This window comes from Carassius gibelio, chromosome B16 (assembly GCF_023724105.1).
Source record: "Carassius gibelio isolate Cgi1373 ecotype wild population from Czech Republic chromosome B16, carGib1.2-hapl.c, whole genome shotgun sequence".
NCBI classification, from domain to species: Eukaryota; Metazoa; Chordata; class Actinopteri; order Cypriniformes; family Cyprinidae; genus Carassius; species Carassius gibelio.
Genome location: NC_068411.1, coordinates 13326567 through 13351460, shown reverse-complemented (window position 1 = coordinate 13351460; position 24894 = coordinate 13326567). Strand labels below are relative to the sequence as shown.

General features: G+C 35.4%; 2 protein-coding genes across 5 annotated transcripts; one reads left to right on the top strand and one right to left on the bottom strand.

The window, feature by feature from the left end:
* The first annotated feature begins 910 nt into the window (after positions 1 to 910).
* Positions 911 to 6106, top strand: sp8b (sp8 transcription factor b). 4 transcript variants are annotated; one of them, XM_052577850.1, is made up of 2 exons: positions 911 to 1045; positions 3378 to 6105. In XM_052577850.1, the coding sequence occupies exon 2, from the start codon at positions 3411 to 3413 to the stop codon at positions 4722 to 4724; it is 1314 nt and encodes a 437-aa protein (XP_052433810.1). In that variant the 5' UTR covers positions 911 to 1045; positions 3378 to 3410; the 3' UTR covers positions 4725 to 6105. The 4 variants fall into 4 exon arrangements, with proteins under 4 accessions (XP_052433810.1, XP_052433808.1, XP_052433809.1 ...); XM_052577848.1 differs by lacking the exon at positions 911 to 1045 and adding an exon at positions 2881 to 3024; XM_052577849.1 differs by lacking the exon at positions 911 to 1045 and adding an exon at positions 3031 to 3177.
* A 560-nt stretch (positions 6107 to 6666) lies between these two features.
* On the bottom strand, positions 6667 to 24099 carry abcb5 (ATP-binding cassette, sub-family B (MDR/TAP), member 5). The gene is made up of 29 exons (XM_052579416.1): positions 24014 to 24099; positions 23052 to 23127; positions 22736 to 22835; positions 21218 to 21281; positions 20951 to 21101; positions 20607 to 20700; positions 20222 to 20413; positions 19932 to 20103; positions 18932 to 19056; positions 18579 to 18756; positions 18364 to 18477; positions 18153 to 18263; positions 17367 to 17492; positions 17013 to 17216; positions 16358 to 16528; positions 16040 to 16201; positions 14611 to 14844; positions 14366 to 14515; positions 14097 to 14201; positions 12080 to 12157; positions 11876 to 11959; positions 11004 to 11207; positions 10785 to 10885; positions 9768 to 9908; positions 9515 to 9671; positions 9228 to 9425; positions 8915 to 9121; positions 7909 to 8055; positions 6667 to 7577 (listed from the first exon to the last, which is right to left on the bottom strand). Exons 2-29 carry the CDS (start codon positions 23101 to 23103, stop codon positions 7377 to 7379), a joined length of 4023 nt encoding a protein of 1340 aa, XP_052435376.1. The 5' UTR covers positions 23104 to 23127; positions 24014 to 24099; the 3' UTR covers positions 6667 to 7376.
* Between the last annotated feature and the right edge of the window lie 795 nt (positions 24100 to 24894).

Sequence of the window (24894 nt, the reverse complement as noted above, 5' to 3'; positions counted from 1 at the left end):
TTAGGCTTATTTAACAATAGATTCTGACTTTCGAAATAAATAAAAACAATGCTTTTAAACGTATAATTGTCTTCCATCAAAGTGATAATTTATTTACTTATTTTATTTATTCTTTTTTTTTTTTTTTTTTACTCGATGCTTTTTTTTTTTTAATCTTTATTACTAGTTTCGAATTCCGGCAATTAGTCTGCTGAAGTTTCGCAGGACTCGGACAGGTAGACCACTAGATTATCAGTTTTCCTGGATAATCATAAGATTAAAGAGGAAAGTGCTCCCACCATCTCCGGGACACAGCCGCTGACTTCCCCTCTTTTCTTTTCGCAAAATTATTGAGAGCACCCAACCCATTTTGTTCGTGCGCACTGGGCCAGAATAACGCGATGATTAGGGCCACGAATGGGACAGGTTTCTTCAGCTTGATTTCATGACGGTAATGTAGCCCATGCATGGGAGAAGAAAGGCTGAGATAGGGACATCTGTTCAATACAGGCCAAAAAGAACCTCGGTGGCCTGTATGACATCTTGGGAAAGAAAGCAACAGGATATTAAATGAGCGAACGTGTTGTTGTTTTCGACACCTTTTTTATTTTTTTAATATTTGTTTTATTTTGTTCGTTCATTTATTTCATTTAATCACTTACAGTTCTAATCACAAATCACGAGTTAAATTATATCTACACATTTTTCGACCAAGTATACGTTCTAAACTTTTATTATTTTTTAAATAATTTATTTAAAAGTTCTAAAATTGTGAAATGTGTTTTCTATTGTATATTGTTTATAAAAATCGCACGCTGTTGCTGCGCTTCCACCTCATCCTCTCTCGCGCGTCTCTCGCGCTGTCTTGTCAGAGGACATGAACACATGTTTTGATTACACCACCGGTGGCCGAGCGGCTCCTCCGTTATTCGTAATTAAACTCAATTCCCAAAGTAACATTTATCTTCCAGGGTCTGCGCGTTCACTGTGCGCGAGCGCCACTGCCTTCTGCTGTGCGAGAGGAGATGCGCGCGGGGTCAATCAATAAAGCGAGGACACAGACACGGTATGTGCATCATGCATCTGTTGCAATCAAACAATGCTGCAGTTTATGGGACATTTGTTTGTGTGTGTATGTGTGTGTGTGTGTATGTGACATTTGTATTTTGGTTATAGGGTTGCGCATTGCACGTTATGGAACGTTATCCACCACTTTATTTGTCTGTTTGTCTTTACATGCTGATGCAATTTCATGGCTGTTTTTTTTTTGTGTGTGTGTGTGTGTTTTTAGTCTGTGTGACATGAAAATGTTTTAGTGCTGGACAGAGATTCATTGGTTAGGCTAGTTATTATAATCTCACCAACCACAAACCTAAGTCTTTAAATCATCTGAGAGAAAAGTTCAGTTATTTTGACATGCTGGATGTTTGACGCAAAATCTGTAAGTTTGATTATTTTAACATATTTTTTATTCATTCTTTAGAATTAACTTTACACACTGTACTGTTTTATTTTCAGTATACATGGCTGACTTTTACAATTTGCGCAAAGTTTCATTTTTTTTCTCCCCGATGTGCCTTTTTTTTTTGTTGCGTATTTTTCTCACTCTCAATTTTGAGCTCAACTGCTTTTTGTTCTTTGAATTAGAAAGGGTAAGCACTGCCAAGGAAACAACAGAACTGTTGTGTAAATCGAAGAAACAGAGAAATGAATCTGATCAGCCATCTATCACTTCCCGCAATAAAGGAGGCGACACGGCGGAGGGAGATGATTTGATGAATAATCTTCGGTCGTTTTAATTAACTTTTTGCTGTCCTATAATGACCAAGTTGGTCAACGGAGCCGGTCAATAAGAATGTTAATATCAAACAAATAAAACTTCTCATGATTAAAAACCTCCTGCTTTATTAAATTTGAAATTCAAATGAAATTTATGCCTCCAGTCCACGACGCACGTAAATAGAGTAGCCAGGGCTACATCATTATCCTGAGAGCATTTCTGCATTCATCGTCCTGATATCAATAGCCTGCCACTGTATTGGTGTTGAGAGTTAACAGAACACAAAAGCCATATTCCACCTTGTAAAGACGTTTACATGCATTATGTGAAATTATTTTTTATACTGACCAACAAGTTCACAGAGTTAAATGCTCGGAATTCGTAATGCATACGTAATAATAACAAAATATCAGAAAATACACCAGCCTGCGTAAAAAGCTGTGTGTGTGTTTGTGTTGTGTTAAGGAAACAACGAAAGAAAGAGATAGTATGTTTAAATATAGCCTAAAGTTATAAGAGTAGCCTATACATATTGATTTCGTTAATTTGCTATGCACGCATATACATGAGTCGACTTACAATGCACGCTTATTTGAATAATTTTAACTTTTGTCTACTAAATGAAAGTTTTAAGGCACCTGTTAATTTTCGAAACAACTGTCAAACATTTAAAGAACCGTTATCTTATACAAAATAAATAAAAATACAATAGAATGTAAAAAATGGGAATTTACATTCTACAAAACAACCTGTAAGAAATTGACAACGAATTGTAAGAGTGATATGATATGTAATTGCTATTTTACCGTTTTCACAACTTGTAGCACACACAATAATAATAATAATAATAATAATAATAATAATAATAATAATAATAATAATAATTCATAACAGATCAGGGGTCCAGTAACCTCGTTAACCTCTTCATACAAAAGAATAGAAAAGTTTTCCCTAAAACTTCCAGTCCTACTCATTTAACTTGAGTTTTATTATGAGGGGGGTGTTGGAAGGGGTGGAGATCTTGTCTGAAGTGCTCCATCGATGACCTCACGCTAGAATGTGGCCGCGTGAAGGTACGGCTCTTCCTGATTGGTCGCCCGTGTCACAGCGGCACTTCAAAGCCGTGAGAGGAGCTACAATTGTGCTGGAATGGGCGGACCACCTCATTGTATTGCACACCTCTAAAAAAAACAGTGCTCTGATTCATAAATATAAAAAGATCCTCTGAGGAGGGCACTTTTGTGATGGCAACTTCACTTCTAGGGGTGAGTCTAAGGAGTTTCGTGCTGGTTTAATTAGTTTCCTTTATTGTCCTGCCGTGGGGATTAAAATTTCTTGGGTCAGCCGGGGAGAGAGTCACTTGATTATGTTTTAAGCGAGAGAAACAAGCAGGACTTCCATTTCTCAACTACGACATTGTATGTATAACTTATCTTGGTATTTATATGCTGTTTCGCTTTTGTTCTGTGTTTGCGAGTGGCTGTATTTCAGTGGTTCAGATTTCGTTACTGCTTCACTTCAGGTATGCTGGGGTCGCAGCGAGTTAAAACTGTTCTTCCAACGCACACAGTTCCCAAATCTACCATCTTTACTCACCTTTTAACTTCTTCTGTTCCAGGAGGAGCCGAGATTGGGGTCGACTCCTTTAGCCATGTTGGCTGCGACGTGTAACAAAATCGGGAGTCCGAGTCCATCTCCTTCCTCTATTTCGGATAACTCGGCTTCGTTCGGAAAAGGATTCCACCCGTGGAAACGAGCGGCAGCCAGCAGCTGTAGTTTGGGATCCAGCTTGTCCTCTTTCGCTCGGAATGGTGGTGGTTTAAGCGACTCTTTTGGCACGAACACTTCCACGGGATCCAGTGCCTTTTCCTTAACTTCTGGTACTTCATCCAACTCCCACTTCGGAAACGACTACTCCGTTTTCCAGGCGTCGGTTTCCAACAACTCCCAAGAGCCCAGCCACCAGCCGATGTTTATTTCCAAGGTGCACACGTCCGTGGACAGCTTGCAAAGCATTTACCCGAGAATGAGCGTGGCGCATCCCTACGAGTCGTGGTTCAAGTCCTCACACCCTGGCATTCCCACCGGGGATGTGGGCACCACGGGCGCGTCCGCGTGGTGGGACGTGGGAGCCGGTTGGATTGACGTGCAGAACCCGAACGGAGCCGCGCTCCAGTCGTCCCTTCACTCCGGTGGGCTGCAGACTTCCTTACACTCTCCTCTGGGGGGATACAACTCAGACTACTCGAGTTTAAGCCACTCTGCCTTTAGCACCGGTGCGTCCCCGCATCTCCTGACCACCGGTCAGCATCTCATGGACGGATTCAAACCCGTGCTCTCCTCGTACCCGGACTCCAGTCCCTCTCCCCTGGGCGGAGCGGGAGGTTCCATGTTGACAGGGGGTCCGACGGCCTCGTTGGCGGGATCTCCTCGGTCCTCGGCGCGGCGCTACTCGGGCAGAGCGACGTGCGACTGTCCGAACTGTCAAGAGGCGGAACGTCTGGGTCCAGCTGGCGCGAGCCTCCGCAGAAAAGGGCTACACAGCTGTCACATTCCCGGCTGTGGAAAAGTGTACGGCAAAACGTCGCACCTCAAGGCTCATTTGAGGTGGCACACCGGAGAAAGGCCGTTTGTGTGTAACTGGTTGTTCTGTGGGAAGAGGTTCACGCGCTCCGACGAGCTCCAGCGACATTTACGCACGCACACCGGCGAGAAGCGCTTCGCTTGTCCCGTGTGTAACAAGAGGTTCATGCGGAGCGACCACCTCAGTAAACATGTCAAAACGCACAGTGCCGGAGGCTCATCAGGGTCGGGCTCTGGAGCGAGTGGAGGGAAACGCGGGAGCGACACCGACAGCGAGCACAGTGTGCCCGGTAGCCCCTCGTGCCACTCACCTGACCTGTTGCAACCTCCCGAGTCTGTCCCGACCACGGGCATGAACGGCCGTGCGAACTCCCTCGATTAACCCCGTTCAAAACGCACGTACACGAATCTCGAATGGACTAGAAACTCACCTGACGGTTCACAAAAAGGTTGTGCTGTTCGTTCGGTAACACTTTATAAAAACTTTCAGTAATTCCAACTGTTAACAAACACTATCAGATCGCCAGTCAATGCACATTCAATTCTGAATATCCTATGTGAAACAATACGAACCAAAGTTTCATCTCTTTTTAGCTATTCGAGTGTACATGGACTAAGTTTCTGTAAAGCTTAATACCTATTTGTTAAGTTAAAAGTGAAAGTTATTATAAAGTGTCACCTGGTGAAATAACTGTGTGGCCATTTCACTTGGATGTTGTAAAGTGATTCAATTTACGATTAAAATGTAACTTACAATGAAGTAAGCCTGTTTTGGTCTGCACAGATTCTGTGACATTAATTTGGTAAAGTAAGGGGATATTAAAAAGGACATAATATAATATGTGCATTCTGATGGGTACATGTCGAATATTCTTATTTTACTTACTGTTGTTATGAAAAAAAAAAAAAAAAAAGTATTTTACCCATCAGTGAAGTGGCCTGTCATTGCTAACTTTTTGTTTTTCTCAAAACCAAACTGTGGCACTTTATTCATGAACACTACTAAAATCCAGTTTCGTAAGGATAAATTGCCGTAGTGTTGAATAGACTTCGTTTTGTCATTTTACAAATTCATTTCTCTAATATTCGAAAAGATAGTCTATATATCGCATTGGTCTTTGTCGAAACTGCAGACTACAAATCTTACGTTTGTATGAATTGTACTTATTTCTTGTTGCTGCAAAAGAATGTAAATATTGAAAATAAAATAGACTAGACTAGAAGGTTATTCCACACTGATGTAAAACTTGGGTATGTATTTGTTCAAGACGCAAATTTTGAATAGTATTTTTAGTTGCTTATATTGATTCTAGTAAATATCCAAAACTGTACGGCAGTGTTTTTTTTGTTTTTGTTTTTGTGAAGAAAAACGTCATATTTATCCACGAGTTGGACTTGGGTTTTTTAGGTCTGTCATAGACGCACTTTGAAATGATTTGTAAGATTTTAAATTCAGAATTCTGTGTTTAATCACGTTTTCTAATTTATGTAAGCATGCACATGTAAGGTGAGCGTTTATTTGACATCGTTTATTTGAGAAAATTGGCTTTCTAATTTAAGTCAATCAATAAAGTCAACATGGATTCAGCCACAGTGAACGGTTTGCCGTTGATATTACTGCAATGTCCAATTTCTATCAAATAAAATGTGCTCTATAGTGCAGGAACTGTTACGTCATTTCAATACCAATTGTAAAAAAAATAAAATAAAAATGTGTTCAAATGTTAAAACTGCAGTTGTTGTGAAACCCACGAAAATCAGCTTAAGTAAATAAACTGTTTGCTACAATTATAACACATATATTTTTAGAGTTGTACACATTCTCTATGTTGCTAAGATTCCAGACAATGAATCTAAACTTCTGAGAACATTTTATATGTGATAATATAATCACTGTAACGTAAAATTACTCAACACTGAAATGTTGAATTAAAAACAATAACTATAAATGTAAGTTTTTGTTAGTTTTGCATTCACTTTAAAATAAAATATAAATCGCAGAGCACAGCAACCAAATAACACAAACTGTTACGCCTTCAGTATCCACGAAAACCATTTACGTCCAGTGTTTTTTCGAGTGTGTCTTTCGAAAATAAACATATGAAGAATATTATCAGCGCATAACTGTGTAAAGTTGGCTACATACGCAAAATAAAATAAAATAAAAAGAATGAATAAAAATGTACCTCCACAGCATGTGAGACCATAAAAACAAAATGACATGCATGAGGTAAAAAATATGCCAGTCCGGGGTAATTGACTTTAAACAAGTTAGCTTTACTTTAAATAAAAAGTTTAATTTAAACATGCCTAAGGAAGGAACGACAGCAAAGAATGATGGATAATTTATTTTATAAAAATCGAAAAAAACATCTTAACAATAAACAATGCATAATATTAACAGGAATAATACAAGAATAATACCAGTCACTGTTCGAAATACAATAATGTTAAAGCCTGTGCAGAAAGAAAAAAAAATGGTCCAACATGTTGGAGGCTCAAATCACGAGCAAATTGCGCCCCCATGCGGCGATCTCAAATAAACAAAACCAATATTCACATTCAAAGGGTTTATGTCGTTGTACAAACGCATACAATCTTCACCACATTTGGTAAAAGTGCTGCAATTACCTGTTAAAGCAGATATGTTCTAGGGGGGATTTTTACTGTACATGATTTTATGTAAAATAAAATGACACTACTATAATATTTACAATATACTATAATAAATCCGTAGATATAAAATATATTTTCATTTTTTATATAAGAATAGTATCTTTCATACGTAACAAAATAACCAAATAACAATGATCCCACTTTTTTGTTTGTTTCTAGAGTCAGAATATTTAAATGCTTCTTTGCTTATCGACGTAAGCTTTTTACATTCAAAGTCATTTAGTCCTAAAACAAACCGAAATATTTAATGACAGAAGAGATTTCAATTTCATTTAAGATTAAGTGCACCATTTAATCATTTAACTTTGCCCTTCATTTTGGATATACAACCACTAGAATAAATCATAGGGAGATTAAGTTAGTGAGCAGACACTTGTGCATTCACCAGAGCATAGTAGGCCCCTTGTTTGGCCATGAGTTGAGCATGCGTTCCCTGCTCAATCACCTTGCCGTTCTGAACAACCAGGATGATGTCAGCGTTGTAAATAGTGGACAAGCGATGGGCTATGACGATACATGTGCGGCCATGCCGAGCGTCATCAAGGGCCTTCTGCACAATCTGTGTAACAGGAAAGAAACAAGTGACCAAAACTATAAACTTGATTCTTAAGTTTGATCTTTTGTTCCCTTTTTTTCTAAATCTAATAAGACATTAAAACTCATGGAGTATGTAGAGTGTAAATCTAGGATTTTAAAGGTATTCCCTAAAACCAGCAGGATCACAGAGATCTATACTTGGGATCACAGGGAGACAAACAAGTTTGAACTATCAAAAGTGCCACCTGCTGGTTGAAGGCAGAAATGCATACAGTCCGTTTGAAAAATAAAATAAAATGAACTTTACTAATAAAATACTTTGAAATAGTAATTTTTTATTTTGTTTTACAAACCTTCTCGCTCTCCGTGTCGAGTGCAGACGTGGCCTCGTCCAGCAGCAGAAGTTTGGGATTGCGGACCAGAGCTCGAGCAATGGCTATCCTTTGCTTCTGTCCTCCTGAAAGCTGAGCGCCTTTATCTCCAACTCGAGTGTTGTATTTCTGAAAGGATATTATATATGTAAATAGATCATGAAATTCAAAAGTGAGTATTTTTTGGCAGCTTAAAGCATATAATATAATATAATATAATATAATATACAGTTTAGAAGTTTGGAGTTTTTATGTGAAAGAAATTAATACTTATATTTAAAGTGATCACATTTTAGATTAAATTGATGTAGACATTACTAATATCATAAAATGTATTTAAATAAATGTTTTTCTTTTGAACACTGGTTAAGTACCATTAAGACACTTGTTATAATTCTAAATTCTATAATTCATAACAAATTCTTTGAATTAGTTTTTATATATATATATATTAGATTTTTATAATACTGTATGTCTACATAATTTTCATTCATTTTTATTTCAGTTGTATTTATTTTAGTATGTAAAGATAAATGAAAATGCGAAATGATAATTGTTTTGGCAATAAGCTAATAAAATATTTCAAAGGTTTTTTTCTTTTGTATATATAGTATTTCAGTTATTTCAATTTTATTTCAAATAACAATTCATTTTTATGGTTTTTGATAACATTAACAACTCTTGAACATTCTATTCAATAAAGAATTCTGAAAAAAAACCTTACATATTCAACGACATTATAACTGTTTTCAACATTGACAATATTAAGCAGTATGATTTCTAAAAAAGGGTCATTTGACACTGAAGACTGGAGTAATGATGCTGAATATTTCACATTGTCTTCACATGAATAAATAACACATTAAAATAGTAATAAGCATAATGATATTTCAAAATATTACTGTTTTTACTGATTTGTTTTATTACATGAATAAGCAGTGAACTTGCTTGTAAAGCAAACTGCATAAACACATGACATCACGCATACCTCTGGAAGGTCAAGGATAAAATTATGAATGTTGGCCTTCTTCGCAGCTTCCTCAATTTCCTCCTGGCTGACGACGCGGCTGTTGTCTCCGTACTGAATGTTCTCAGCGATGGTGCAATCAAACAGGATGGGCTCCTGAGACACCAGCCCCATCTGCGTGCGCAGCCATGCCAGGTTCAGACTTCTGCTGTCGCTCCCATCCACAAGCTGCACGACAAGCAAAAAGCAGACAGAATGTGAGGTATTAATTGATCCCTTGAGCCAAAATAATGGCTTAGACCTCTAGGCACACCAAACCACCTGATGGACTCACCACTTGGCCTGCCGCAGGGTCATAGAATCGCTCCAGAAGCTGAATGGTGGTGCTCTTGCCACAACCGCTGCTGCCCACCAGGGCCAGAGTCTGGCCCTGACGCACGGACACATTCAAGCCCTGCAGGACTTTCACATTCTGACGCGTTGGATAGGAGAAATGCACATCTCGGAATTCAATATTCCCTGAAAAGTTTGCCTGAAAAAAAACAAAAACAAAGATTAGATTGCATTTTACATTGTGCTTTTTGGTGACCACTTCTAACCGTTTGGGAATTTGTTACTCACTGGTCGTTGTCCAGACTCGTCATAGATATCGATGGCTGGTTTCTTTTCCAGCAGCAGTAAGATCCTCCCAGCTGCTGCTTTGGCTTTGGCAAAGTCTGGGGCAAATGATGAGGACTGACCAATGTTCATTGCAGCAAAGACAATCACAGAAAACACCCTGTGGAAGACCAAGCCACACATCAGTGTAGAAAAGAGTGTGCATGATATTCAAATAGCACATACATATAAAGTCTTTTATAAAAACTGTACTTACAGGAAAACATTTTCATATTGCGTGTAGCAGTGTGCAATAAGCCAGGCTCCGAAGCGGAAGATTGCGGCATTGACCAGGTAAGGAATGGCTTGGGCAAGAGCAAAGGTGATTCCGTAGATGGGTGCTTTACACAAACTAGATCTGAAACATAATGCATATTGCTGTTTGTAAGATTTGGCATTAGCTGAGCACTTTTGTTGAGCCACAGATACAATTTGAAGTTTGCAGTTTCTGAGATTTCAGACGTTTTATAATATAATATAATGTATATAATATAATATAATTCCCTTGTGAGCAGTGTTATTTAAGTATTATTTATATACTATTATAGCTGGTATTCATTTTTGAATTAGTTTTTATTTTTAAATATTCAGTTTTAATATGAATAATTTGGTTGTGGGTTTTTTTTCATATATATTTCTGGTTAGCTCTAGTGGTTCATTTCAATTGATTAAGTTAACAATAACAGCACTGCTTGTGAGGGACACCTATCCTATCCATAAACATTAAAGTTGTTATATATATTAAAGTACAAAAAAAGTATTTATAATGCATGAGAAAAAGGTGTTTAAAATATTTGTAAGATTAAGTAATAATATTGTCACTGTATTAATCAAAACTAATTATTATTAATTATTATAATTATTATTAATTGTATTATTTTATTTATTATTATAAACAAATTATTAATTAATATTTTTTTTAATGTTTTTTTTTAAGGAACTCTCTTTTGCTCACCAAGCCTGCATTACTTTGATCCAAAATACAGCATAGGCAGTTATATTGTGAAATGTTTTTTTTTTTTCTGTTTAAAATAACTTTTTAAAATATATATTTTTAAATGAAATATTTTAGGTTAACTTTAACAGCCCCCTAAAGTACATTTTGTGAAATCTTTTTCTTTTTGTCTTCTGCTTAAATTTTTTTCCATGGGGCCCTTAGCGCCACCTTGTGGTCCCCGGACCCCAGTTTGAAATCCCTGTTTTTGAATGTTTAGTGTTAGAAATGGGATTTTACTTGTATGGTTTGCTCAAGCTGTCAATAAACTTGTGGAAGAAGACGTCTTCGCGGGTTAATGCAACAACCGTTCTGAAGTTCTCAACAGTTTCTGTGGATATCTGTGGGGAAGAGTTACCAGTCAGTTATACATAATACTTTATTGCATATATTAAATCACATAAATCATACTAAGCAAAACCAAAATAAAAGTGGGGGTCAATGACCAATATACTATACCTTGCCAGACATCTCCAGTGCACTCTGATCTTTAGATGCATGTCCTGACATGGCTCTCATCTGGATGAAATTTGCCCCCGTGAGGAAGGGGACACAGGCAAGGATAAGCAAGGTGAGCTGCCAGCTATGGATGAAGGCCACAATGACAGCGATGAGGAGAGCACAGATAGTGTTTGTGGCTAGACCTAATCTGGATCCTGCTGCCTAGAGACCAGAAAAAGAGAGAGAGAGAGAGAGACAAAAAGTCACTACCCAACTAAAGCTACATTATCAATAAATCTAATATTTCAATACACTCCCGTTCAAAAGTATGGTGCGAGTAAAATTTTTGAATCTGCAAAGACGCCTTAAATTGATCAAAAGTGAAAGTAAAGACATTTATAATATTTATTTTAAATAAATAGTGTCAAAGAATCCTGAATTTCTTTTTTATCAGGGTTTTCACAACAACAACAAAAAGAGTAGATGAACAAAATGATGTAGTTCCAGTGGTAGAGCATTGCGTTAGCATCGCTAAAGGGCATGGGTTCAATTCCCAGGGAACACACATATGGATAATATATATATATATATATATATATATATATATATATATATATATATATATATATATATATATATATATATATATTACCAACCCCTAACATTTGAATGGTCGTGTACCTGTGAATTTAAAAAAGCTGCTCTATTAATACTAAAAGCTGTAGTCGCATGGATTAGCTCTCACATAAATACGACTGAGAAACAGATTCGGCCAGGCCTATAACACTTTAAAGAGATGGATGTAATGAACCAGAGGCAAAAACACAGGCTGTATCCACAGTGAAAACTTAATTACTGGTTCTGGTGGCAAATAACTGTGTTCCACTCACCCCTTTAACCAGAGACGCATCTGTGGCTAATTTAGTGGTCAGGACTCCCACTGCATTGTTGTTGTCATCAAACCAAGCAATCTCCTGTTAAGAGAAACAGGCTTGAGGATGAAGCACACATTTCAACAGCTATATGTGTTTGTTCTAGATTAGTTCTCAACTGCAAATAGTAATGGAACAAGAGATGCGGGAAATGTGCCATACCTGTCTCATCATGGCATTGAAAGCCTGACGTCTCAACCTCATGGTTAGCAGCTCCCCAGATTTACCAAACATGAAGCCCTACAGGACAAGAACAACAGCTGTGAAAATTACATTCAGCAACTATACGTACAACTATACGTACACCGTTCTTTAGCATCAAATCAGCATATACGAATGATAATAAGAATACTGGAGTATTGATGCTGAAAATTCTGTTCTGTCATTTGACAATTATTTCATTATAATTCAAACATAAAACATTTATTTTAAATGCAAATGTATTTATAAAATATACAAATGATTGTATTTGATATTACAAGAATATTGTACTGTTTTTACTCAAATAAATACTCAAATAAATGCAGCATTGATGGACACAAAAGGACATTAAGACATAAAGAAATCTTACCAAACTCAAAAATTTTGAACAGCATATGTTTAAATATAATTTATTTATAAACTAGATACTAGTTTTATTTATTTATTTATTTGTTTTATATATATATATATATATATATATATATATATATATATATATATATATATATATATATATATATATATATATATATATATAATAAACAAATAAATAAATACAACTAAAATATATATACATATATAAAAATATATACACACACACACACAGTAGGTAAAATAGGTATTGAACTCCTCACCATTTTTCTCAGTAAATATAATTCTAAAGGTGCTGCTGAAGTAATCCATACATACAAAGAGAACAATACAAATAAGTTTAGAAAATTAAGTTCTAAAGTTCTGTGTAATAAATTAAATTAAAGTTCTGTGTAATAAAGTGGAATGACCCAGGGAAAAAGTATTGAACACCCTTACTTCGTACAAAAACCTTTATTGTTAATGACAGCTTCAGGATGCCTCCTGTATGGAGACACTAGTGGCATGCATTGCTTAGGTGGGATTTTGGCCCATTCTTTTTCAGTCAAAAATCTTGAAGCTTCCATGGGTCTCTGTGCTATTTGACCTCCAAACGTGGTGTGTATTATGGCATCCAAAGAGTTTATTTTTGTCTCATCTGACCAAACTATATTCTTCCAGTATTTCACTTTAACCTGATTTTCTTCAGGAATAGAGCCTTGTGTGGTGAGAGTGTATACAGGCCATGGCGGTTGTAAAAGTACGGCTGCGATGGTCTCGCCGGCTCTTTGCTTTTACCCATCATGAAATGTTTCTCGTGTGACATGTTGGTAATGCGACGACTTTTATAGGCCATCATTTGGGACTAAACCAGCTCATATTAATTTCCAGTGACTAGGGGCAGGATTGCTTTCTAATTATTGATTGATTTCTGCTGGGGTCTTGGCTTTCCATGCCTTCTTACACCTCCCTTTCTTCATGTGTTCAATACTTTTTCCAGAACTTTATTTCTGAACTTATTTGTTTTGTTTCCTTCGTATGTATGGATTACTTGTATTGTTACTGACATCTGGTGAAAATTTCATGACAACAGCACCTTTAGAAATATCAATTTACTGAGAAAAATGATGATTTCAATACTTATTTTACCTGCTGTCTATATATATAATTTTGTTTTGCTGTAAAATAAAGGTAAGGGGTTTGTTCATATCTCAAACCCAACATTTGAGCAAAAGTAATGCTAGCAAATGCTACACATAATGCAACGTAAGCTTTGTTTGCATTACACTTGCTTACACAACTTGAAATTGCGCATTGAAAATACGCCTAAAAGCATCACATCGATTTTGCAAAAAATCCCATACATCACAAAAAAGGATTTGCTTTGCTAAAGATACAGCAATATGTCTACTTCGATTAAAAATGATGGCTGGTGCGTTGGCTCCGATATATATGCAAACCTACCAACATCTATCGCCATGACTTTTTACGAGATGTAAAAATTACATTTTAGTGGCATAATAATGGAAACACTGCCATTTTGCCATTTTTCTTTTTCAATCAACATTTATAAAATATCACAAATGTTTTGCGCAAATCTGTAATGGAAATGCACCTATAGACTCACCTGGAAGAAATATGTGATGAAGGCCACTGCTCCTGTTAGTAGAAAGAAAAGTGAGAACATCATGGTCTTCTGTCGCTTTACATCAGGGTCAACCTCTGCAAACACCTAGAAACAGACGAGAGTCTACTGAACTCAACACTCCGGGTAAATCATTATAAATGCTATGTGCTTATGGGACTAGTTTTTATATGAATTATTTTGAAACTATCATGAGATTGAGATAGAGTTTTTTGTTCAGAGGTGTGCAAACACAGACAAAGGACACTCACACCAATGATTTTGGCGAACAGAATGGCCACACAGGGGTAAACAGCTCCACCCACAAGGCTGGCCAGCGTGCCCACCAGCAGGTACGGCCATTCGGGCTTGTTCAGAGCCAGAATTTTAGTGAAAGGTATTTCTGGAGCTTTTTCTTCTTCCTACAAGAGAATTTGAAAAGAACGATCCAGTTACTCCATTTAAGAATCACCAGTGTGATTCGCTCTGTAGCATCAAAGAAGCGGAGTACATGTACCTTTTTGTCTTTTTTGGACTTCTTGCTCTTCTTCTTTGAGGACTTCTTTCTGGAGGAACGTCTTTCACTGGCACGTCTTATACTTCGTCTAAAGGTTCCACTCCCCGTTTGCATTTCCATTCCTCCGTCAGGAGTTTCTGTTTCAGAAGTTTCCTCACAGGTTTCTCCCTCAGATTCATCCTGAGTGTCATCTTCATTGGCATCAAGCTCATCATCATTTGCTCTCCCACAGGTCTGTTAATGTAAACAAGAAGAAGAATAAACAAATAAATAAAAACATTATTATTATGAAATAACTTCATAAATGGTGGCCTTCTTATGAGAGACCCCCTTCCTAAAGGATACAGTTGTTTATACATTAACAATAAATAAATAATTGAAGTGTATAAAGACTCCTTTATACTTAAATATTAAGCATGTAATTATAATGGTAATATTCCATTATAATTGCTTTTTATACTGTATTTTCACAATACTGCAACCAACAAATACACACACACAACTGTTCAACATTTTCGGGTCAGTAAGATGTAGATTTGATAGATAGATAGATAAATAGATAGATAGATAGATAGATACCTTTCATATATATATATATATATATATATATATATATATATATATATGGATAAAATTATAGCTTATAACTATAAGAAAAAGACTGTTAAAACACACACACACGCGCACACACACACACATACACACACACACACACACACACACACATCCATATATATATATTTGAATAAAATTATATTGTCAACACATATATATATATATATATTCCCTTACTGGTATTACTGTTACAAATAGTGGCTGACAATGGAATAAAATAAATTGGATTAATTACATGATTTATGGATTAGAAAGCAAAACAAAAGTGCTTTCTAATCCATTTTAATCCAATTATAATGGTAATATTCCATTATAATTGATTTTTATACTGTATTTTTGCAGTACTGCAACCAACAAATACACACACACAACTGTTCAACATTTTCGGGTCAGTAAGATGTAGATTTGATAGATAGATAGATAGATAGATAGATAGATAGATAGATAGATAGATAGATAGATAGATAGATAGATAGATAGATAAAATTATAGCTTATAACTATAAGAAAAATATTGTTAAAGCACACACACACACACACACCCATATATACAGTATATATACATATAATATATATATATATATATATATATATATATATATATATATATATATATATTCTCTTACTGGTATTACTGTTACAAATAGTGGCTGGCATTGGAATAAAATAAATTGGATTAATTACATGATTTATGGATTAGAAAGCAAAACAAAAGTGCAAGAATATCATGTTTGTTAAATGTGTTAGGTTTGAAACCCTGATTTAAAGAAACAACAGTATAGAAATAAAGTCAATTCTATCCCACTAACATGTACCTGTTGCATCACGAGAGAATAATACACTCCTTTCTTAGCCATGAGTTCTCCGTGAGTTCCCTGTTCCACCACTTTGCCTTCATTGAAGCCAGCAATTATATCTGCCGAGCGAATAGTTGACAGGCGGTGTGCAATCACAATGGTAGTACGTCCTGCTCTGGCCTAAGAGACAACACACAATTATTAATCTGCAGTGTTACACATTAGTTGGTTGATACTCTGTTAACACCACAAAAACTGTAAAAGAAGATACCCATAATATGCAACTATATCTTCTATTCCAGTCCTCTTGGAAATGTATTGTATGTTTTACATTACCTTGTCCAAAGCTGCCTGAACGATGGACTCGCTCTGTGTGTCCAGGGCTGATGTGGCCTCATCCAGCAGGAGGATTCTGGGGTTTTTGACGAGAGCTCGAGCGATAGCAATCCTCTGTTTTTGGCCTCCGCTCAGCTGAGCCCCTCTCTCTCCTACCATAGTGTTCAGCTTCTGTCTCGAAAAAAAAAAAAAATGCTCAAAATCAAAATTAATTTGACATGAACCGCGAGAAATGAACCAAAAGAAATGAACCAATAGAAAACATTACCGTCTACAGCCGACAGAGGGCGCTCTATGCTGCTCAGTGCTCCTGTAGTCTACACAGAAGACAGAGAGCGCCCTCTCGCGGCTATAGACGGTAATGTTTTCTATTGGTTCTTGGTTCTAAATAAATGCGACTTATAGTCCAGTGCGACTTATATATGTTTTATTCCTCATCATGACGTATTTTTGTACTGATGCGACTTATACTCAGGTGCGACTTATAGTCAGAAAAATACGGTAATTAATTTTATGTTATGGCAGATATCTGATAAAAGGCCATTATTAAAAAGTCTACCTTGTCATAATTTAAAACACAGATGAGCTTCTTTTTGCCTTCTTTTTTGAGACTAAACCTTTAATAAAGAAAAGTACAGTCCAGTACAGTACTCACATCTGGTAGTTTGGAAATGAAATCGTAGGCATTGGCCTCTTTAATGGCTCGTTCAATGTCTTCATCAGTGGCGTCTTCACGGCCGTAGCGTATGTTCTCAGCGATGGTGGTTCCAAAAAGAACCGGCTCCTGACTCACGATACCCATGTTCTCCCTCAGCCAGCGCACATTCAGAGAGCGGATATCATTCCCATCCAGAGTCACCTGCGATTGTACACACTTCATCAAATAAACAGCTCTTCTTTCCTGACACTGACGGAATTCCATCATATTTCTGTGACGTGAACTATTGAAGGAATGCAGCTTTAACGGAGAGGTAAATGTGATTCATGGTTGCTCATTAGTCAGTGTTACCTCTCCTGAATCAGGGTCATAGAAGCGCTGCAGAAGCTGAATTGTTGTGCTTTTCCCACAGCCACTGGCTCCAACCAATGCAATGGTCTTTCCATGAGGGATTTTCAGACTCATTCCCTGCAGAATCTGCACAGGGACACATCGCATCAGTCTTTAGTAGGTTTAGGTTATAATTTCCATAGATGAACAATATATCAGTACCATATTGGTTATAAGGCAACGTTATAGACTTAAATTACACACCCTTAAATACTCACCTCATGTTGTTCCAAATCTGTAAAACCTTTTTCATCTTTTGGACACAAATTAAGATATTTTCTGATGAAATCCAAGAGCTTTCTGACCCTCAATAGACAGCAATGCAACTGACAAGCTCAAGGCCCAGAAAGGTAGCAAGGACATCTTTAAAATGTGTCCATGTGACATCAGTGTTTCAAACTTAATTTTATGAGTCTACTTCTTGTGCGCAAAAAACTAATATAACGACTTTATTCAACATTTTCAACTATTTTAACGATGTCCTTACTACCTTTCTGGGCCTTGGACATGGTAGCTGCTGTCTATGCAGGTCAGAAAGCTCTCGGATTTCATCAAAAAATATAATAATTCGTGTTCTGAAAATAAACAAAGGTCTAATGGGTTTGAAACGACATGAGGGTGAGTAAGTCATGACAGAGTTTTCATTTTGGGGTGAACTATCCCTTTAAATGTGTCAGTACTAGTCAATAATAATAGTGTAGTATTAATAATCAAGTTCCTGACAGTTGGAGAAATAAGCAACTCTACCTTCACGTCTTTTCTGGAGGGATAGCTGAAGTGGATGTTCTTGAATTCAATATCTCCTACCACGCGATCTGGTTTGTGACCTTCTTTTGAACTGCTGTCGATAGGACGAGGCTGCATCAGGTGACAGGAACAGAAATAAGTCATCCAGAATCACAATATGGGTAAATATGAACTTCATTATAAAGAAGGCAGACAGACTGAAAGTGTGTACCATGTCAATTGTTTTGTAGACCTCATAAGCAGCACCCCGGGCCTTAGCGATACTCTCCAGGTTTGGAGCCCCCTGACCCAAAGAGAATGAGCCAATCATCACAGAGAAGAAGACCTGCGGTCAAAAGTAACAACACTGGTGGTCAAAAGACATGTCCGGATGTGACTTTATTCAGAAACAGATAATACTTTTTTAAAAAAGTTAAACAAACTCACAATGATGACTCTTCCAATTGAGTAATTCTCTGGCTCGTCCACGGAGAGTTTTGTCCCATACCAAAACGCCAGCGCGTAAGTGCCAAATATAATAAACTGTGTCAAGCCCATGGACACATTAGTGGTAATGGCTTTCTTTACCCCAAAATCCTTTGCTTCTATCAAGTTCTTCTCATACCTAGAATACAGAGAATAGTTTGTCACAGAAAAGCATTAATCATTTACGGACACATTCAGAACAGCTTGATCACATTCTTGACATTTAGAAGAAGGCCCAATCTTATCTCCCCTGTTTAAGTGACAAAACAGTTGTGAACTTATGGTGATGCGTGAAAAGAACAGAATGTGCTCACTTATCCACTGCTTTTCTCTGTCCATTAAATGCCACGACAGTCCTGATAGCGACTAGAATCTCTTCAGCTACTGCTCCTGCTTTAGCATAAGCTGTGAGCTCCTTACTGGTCAGAGTGGCAAGAATCTATAGGCGACAAAAAGGGGAGGTATTTACAAAAAAATTTAAATAATAAAATAGAGATATTTATATAATAATATATACACACACACACATACACACACATACACACACACACACATTTATATTCTTATATTTAAATTCAAACACATTTAAATTATTTTAATAGTCACAAGAATCTAAAGGTGACAAAAAGGTAAAATATTTATAGATAAATAAATAAAATAAAATAAAAACTAATTACTAATATATATTTTTCACATTTATGAAAAAAGCAAATATATTGTGTGTTTATATATATATATATATATATATATATATATATATATATATATGTATATATATATATATATATATATGTGTGTGTGTGTGTGTGTGTGTGTGTGTATATATATATATATATATATATGTGTGTGTGTGTGTGTGTATATATATATATATATATATATATATATATATATATACACACACACACACATATATATATATATATATATAGAATTATATATTATATGTAGAATTTTTCTAATTTTTCTATTTTTAATAATATATATTTTATATTTACATTTTATCATAGTTCCATTTATTTTAATCATCACAAGAATATATAGGTGACAAAAAGGTAAGATATTTACCTTTAAATATTACAATAAAATATTTAAAATATTATTTGTAAAAAAAAAATATTGAAGGTGAATATAGATGATTTCAATTTTCAATATTTGTATTTTAATCATATATATTTTATTATATTTTATTATTATTTATTATGATTATTATTTATATATTTAAATTGATCATAATTTATTTTTATTTAATCATCACAAGAATCTATAGGCGACAAAAACAAAAACAAACAAAAAACAATAATAAATACATACTTTAGACCAAACAGCCGCTGATCCTGCGAGCAGGGGACTGACAGCAAGAATGACCAGAGTCAGCTTCCAGCCATAGACAAAACCAATGACGAAACCAGAAATAAATGTGCAGAAGAACTGGACAAACACACAGATTTTGTCCCCGAGGCCATCGTTGATCGTGTTTATGTCACTGAATTGGGGGAAAGAAAGGAGATACATCAATTTGACACTTAAACACCTGAGACGTAACCAAAGAACCGATCAGGTGACAGAAACAAGAGTCTGGAGCATGGCTGCACTTCACGCACTCAGTAAGTCTTATGTTCAGCTCTCCGATCTGATGCGTGTCAAACCATGACATCTGCTGGTGGAGGATGGCATGAAAGTACTTCTCCCGGATCCTCTTTGTTTGTTTCGCAGCCGTGAGCAGGAAAAGCGTGACCTGGAACGTTCCCAGGAGCAGAACCGCAGCCCCGATCGCAACGAAGTAATAAGCGTATCTGTGTGGATGAACCAGCAAATTAGTTCAAAGTTCAACAAAGAAGTGAAACAATCAAAGGTACAATATTCTAACAAAAGAAAAACATTCCAGAACATAGTCACTAATGTAAAAAAAAATCATTAAGAAACTTCACTAAATTATTAACGGAGGAAACTGGATTAGAATGAATGTGACACCGGGCGGCTCCTCACTTTGTCATTTTATCTTCAATGCCTATTTCAGGAGAACCAGCCAAACACGTTGAAGAGTTCGTGAGGGTGAAGGTGAAGTTTCCGGTGAAGTTGCCTGCAAACATTTTGGAGCAACATTTCCTGAAACCAGTAGTACCAGACCGCCACAATAAAGTAAACATCTATGAGATAATAGCTGAGCTGTGACACTAGGTTATAGGGTAAAGTTTACTCTACTAATTTAAATCATTCTATGACAGACTTTGAAAGAGATATATTTGTCAAGGACTTATGTTTCAACCAAATTAATTTACACGCATTTAGATGGATGTTTTTTTTTTTTTTTATTGTACTTTTAAATATACCTGTCAGGTTACCCGTATAGCCACTCAACACAAAGCTGTCAGTCATTTGTCCGAAAACCACACACATGAGAGGCAACGCCACGCCGTGGGCAGCTGAACACAGCAGGCCAATCAGCATGAGCAGCACCTCCGGACAGGTGGCATAACGAAACTGCAGCACAACACACATGTGAGTCAAACACCTGACTGCTTATCTCTGCATGTTATATATCACTGCTTATCAACGCTGCAAATGAATCCTGTGATGTAGAAGAGATGCGCACTTACCAGCTGAAAAAACCCAACTGTTTTCACCGGCTCGTTCTTCTTTTTTGACTTTTTTTCCTTTTTGCTATTTAAACAAGAAATAGTCCATTTAAGGTTTCAGATTTATTTATTTATTTATTTATAATTAAGAGACACTATTTAAAATCTTAAATGTTCTTTTTTTTATGTAATCATTTTAAGGGTTTCAGTTTTTATGAAGACATATTAAGGGGCATATAAAATATTGGTTTATGTCATTATGATTATCCATTTATGTAAAATACTTCAAGTGTTTGAATAAATTAATAGCTACATGTATGTAACATTTACATTTAGTCAAAAGAAGCAATCAAAATTGACATAGCATTCGGAATTAGCTTTATGGACATTTAGTGCATTAGTGCACAAAAGTACACATAGCAAGGATTTTTTCTTTTATTATATAATAAATAATAATAATAAATTATTATATAAAAAATAAAAATAAAACAGAATAGAAAAAGAATAGAGCAGGCTATGTTAGAGGCCTTTTTTGTTAATTGTATAATAAAAACAAATAGATAGAATACAAAATGATTAGAGAAACTAGTTTTATTTCTTTATTTATTTTGATAAAAGCATTCAGTTAAAAAAAATTGTCTAAAAGGGTCATGTTTTTTTTAAGAATAGAATTGAATTAGATGGTCAAATAAAGATTGATACAGTCACTATGGTGTCTAAATCCATAGCAAAAATAGAAAAGAATATTATAAATAAAAATGGCATAAAATATTAGACCACAAGTACAAAATGTTAGACCACAAGTATGCCTTCTTCCTATTTTTAAGCAATTGTAATTTATGTTATAACCAAAATAAATTATTAAACTATTATTTGATTATTTAATGCATTTAATACATTTCAAATGTTTTTGAATATTGCTTTTCACAATATAGTTCCAAAGTGGTTTTCAAGAGAATACTGAAAAAACACCACCAGAGCAAGCTTGTGGCAATGCCAAAGAGAAATATATATAATATATAATATTTTTAATTGTTTGAATTTGTAAATACTAAGCAACAGTAATGCATATTTGTGTCACAAAATTACAATTGTGTTACGAATTAATTAAAAACCAAATATTGTGTTTCTTTTAGTTAATTTCCATTAAAACTATGGCTCTCAAAAAATAAAAATAAATATGATTCTATATTATAACAAAATGTGTTATAATAAAATAACCAATGTCAAATAATAACAATAAATGTTGAATTAAGATGTTAACACAAAATTGTGTTTGTTTGTTTTTTCCCCCTAAAATTGTACATTGACTGTCTAACAGTCCCTTGCAGGCCCCCGGGGGTCCCCGGTTTGAAACCCCTGTATTAGATTATCAGTTAAAAACACTAGAGGTGTACTGATGAACATTTTAAAAATCTATAGAATTCTGTAAACTTTCTGGAGAATTTTTGCCCCTATTTCTGACTGTAGTTTTAATGAATCTACTTACATATGACAAGACTCATCTGAAACAATCTAATAGAAATCAGACTCATTTACCCTTTGCCCTTTGATTTTCCAGAGCTCTCCTCTGGTTTGTCTTCCTGAGGTTTCTCATCTTGGGTGTAGGCTAGGTTGACAAAGCCCTCTGGGATCACCTCTGCACAAAAGAGGTTTATGCTTACTTAAAGTACAGGTGGAGTAAGTCTAAGGTGTCTGTCGAATATAAATAATTAAATGACACAGCATTTTACAAATTATATAGATATACATATATTTAGAATTATAATTTAGCCTAATGAAATGACTTCTACTTAAACCATATAAATCAATTTTGGGAAGAAAAATGAAGTATTAATGAATATATAGAACACACCTTGCAAGTAAGGAGGAGGGTCTGTCGACTGAACGCTCGGCTCTTCTTTCATTGTGATAGCACAGTGTTTGTGTCGCTAGATAAGAAAAAAATAATTAGTCTAATTAAAAAGCAAATAAAACAGTTGCTGTAAGTAACGCTGGTTCAAAATGATGTACATTTAAAAAGGTTATGCATTCTGATGATACCTTTTTTTTTTTTTTTTTAGTATTCTGCATTTTTAAGAAAACAATCAATGTAATGGTGATTTAGAAGGAAACACTCCAAAAACTCCATCTGAAGAACTTATGGAGTAAATGTAAGATGTAAAATATTTTTTTTATCTCCAAAGAACCTTAAAGGTAGGCCTAACTCAAGAAGCCCATGTAGCTATAACTAATTAAACAAATAAATAAACAAATATTTTTAGTAATGTTAACAATGGCTTTTTATTTGAATGAATGCTCAGAGATGAAAAAATGGTATTGCTGGAATTAACAGACTCATAACTGAGAAACATATTACTGCATTCATATTTTCTTATAAATACAAGACCTTTAACTACTCATCAAGAGATGTTTTACATTAATATAACTAACATGTTGGTATTATTGTTACATAAGCTCATCTCAGTGTTTAAATTCATTCTACCCGCATACATGTTACCTAACCTGTTACAACATAAACGGAAGTGTATTAGCCTAGTGAAACATGATGTAATCGGAAACGTATGCAATGAAATAATTTTAGCTTTAATTAATTATTAATAGAAAAAAAAAAAACTATTTTCCCCATATTCACATTTGTAAAAAAAAAATATATATATATTACATTTTAATGGTCTGTGATAACTGTTTACCAGGCAGTGCAGGCTAAACGAAACGGTAGGTTCCGCAAAAAAAAAAAAAAAAAAAATTATAATAATTTTTTTTTAAAATAATAATTGGTAAATAACTTTTCTTTTCTTTTTTTCCCCGGCTTACCCCATGTGGTGATGACAAAAGCTCCAATCGGACAGACAGTGTGTAGATAGAGCAGGTTGAGTCTCTTCTTCTGTTACATGATGTTTTATAGCGCTTAGCGTTACCTGGACACGCCTCCACCTGAGTCAACACTGCACAAAAGATGTAGGCGTGCAAAGGAGAGAACCTGTGACTTTTGCCCTTATAGCGGATAAAACTGTATTAAACAGGATTATATGAAAAATTGAAAGATGAACTGATAAGAATGCGCGAACTTTGTTCCTACTTTAGAGTTCATCATAGAGTTTGCATTAGAGGTGCATTCAAACGTGTATAGGGTATTTAAGAGTTACCTTCAAAGCTTTCTGTTTTGGAGCGCTTTTGCCTCCATCAGTGTTCTGATTAAAGGGGACGTTCTATTTTTTTCGACATAACGTCTTATCAAACTTTAATATGTGGAAATAACTAGGTCATATAATAAAGATATAAGACGTTAAAACGCTATGACTCAGCGTTTTCAAGCAGGTAGCCTAATTGTTCTGCTTTTCCCAACATCCTGACAAGAGCATCCAATGGCGTGAGTTTGGGGGCGGGGTTATCTGTTTGATCGACTAATGGCGGAGGAGGGATGTGTTTGAATACTGTCATAATTCTTGCACTTCTGTATGATGAGGCTAGAGGCACAGAAATGACTTTGTGTTTTAGGGAAATATTTGCCAATGTTGTATTTATAAAACTTGGACTTTAATGAAACAAGACTAGATTTTAATTGAATTAAGAATTTCCCTTACTAAAGGTCTGGTGACAGTATCAGCAGTACAGTAGTACTTTAATTTATACCATGGTGCATTCACAAAAACATGGTAGTATTTTTATTTATCAAAGCATTTTTATTTAAGATT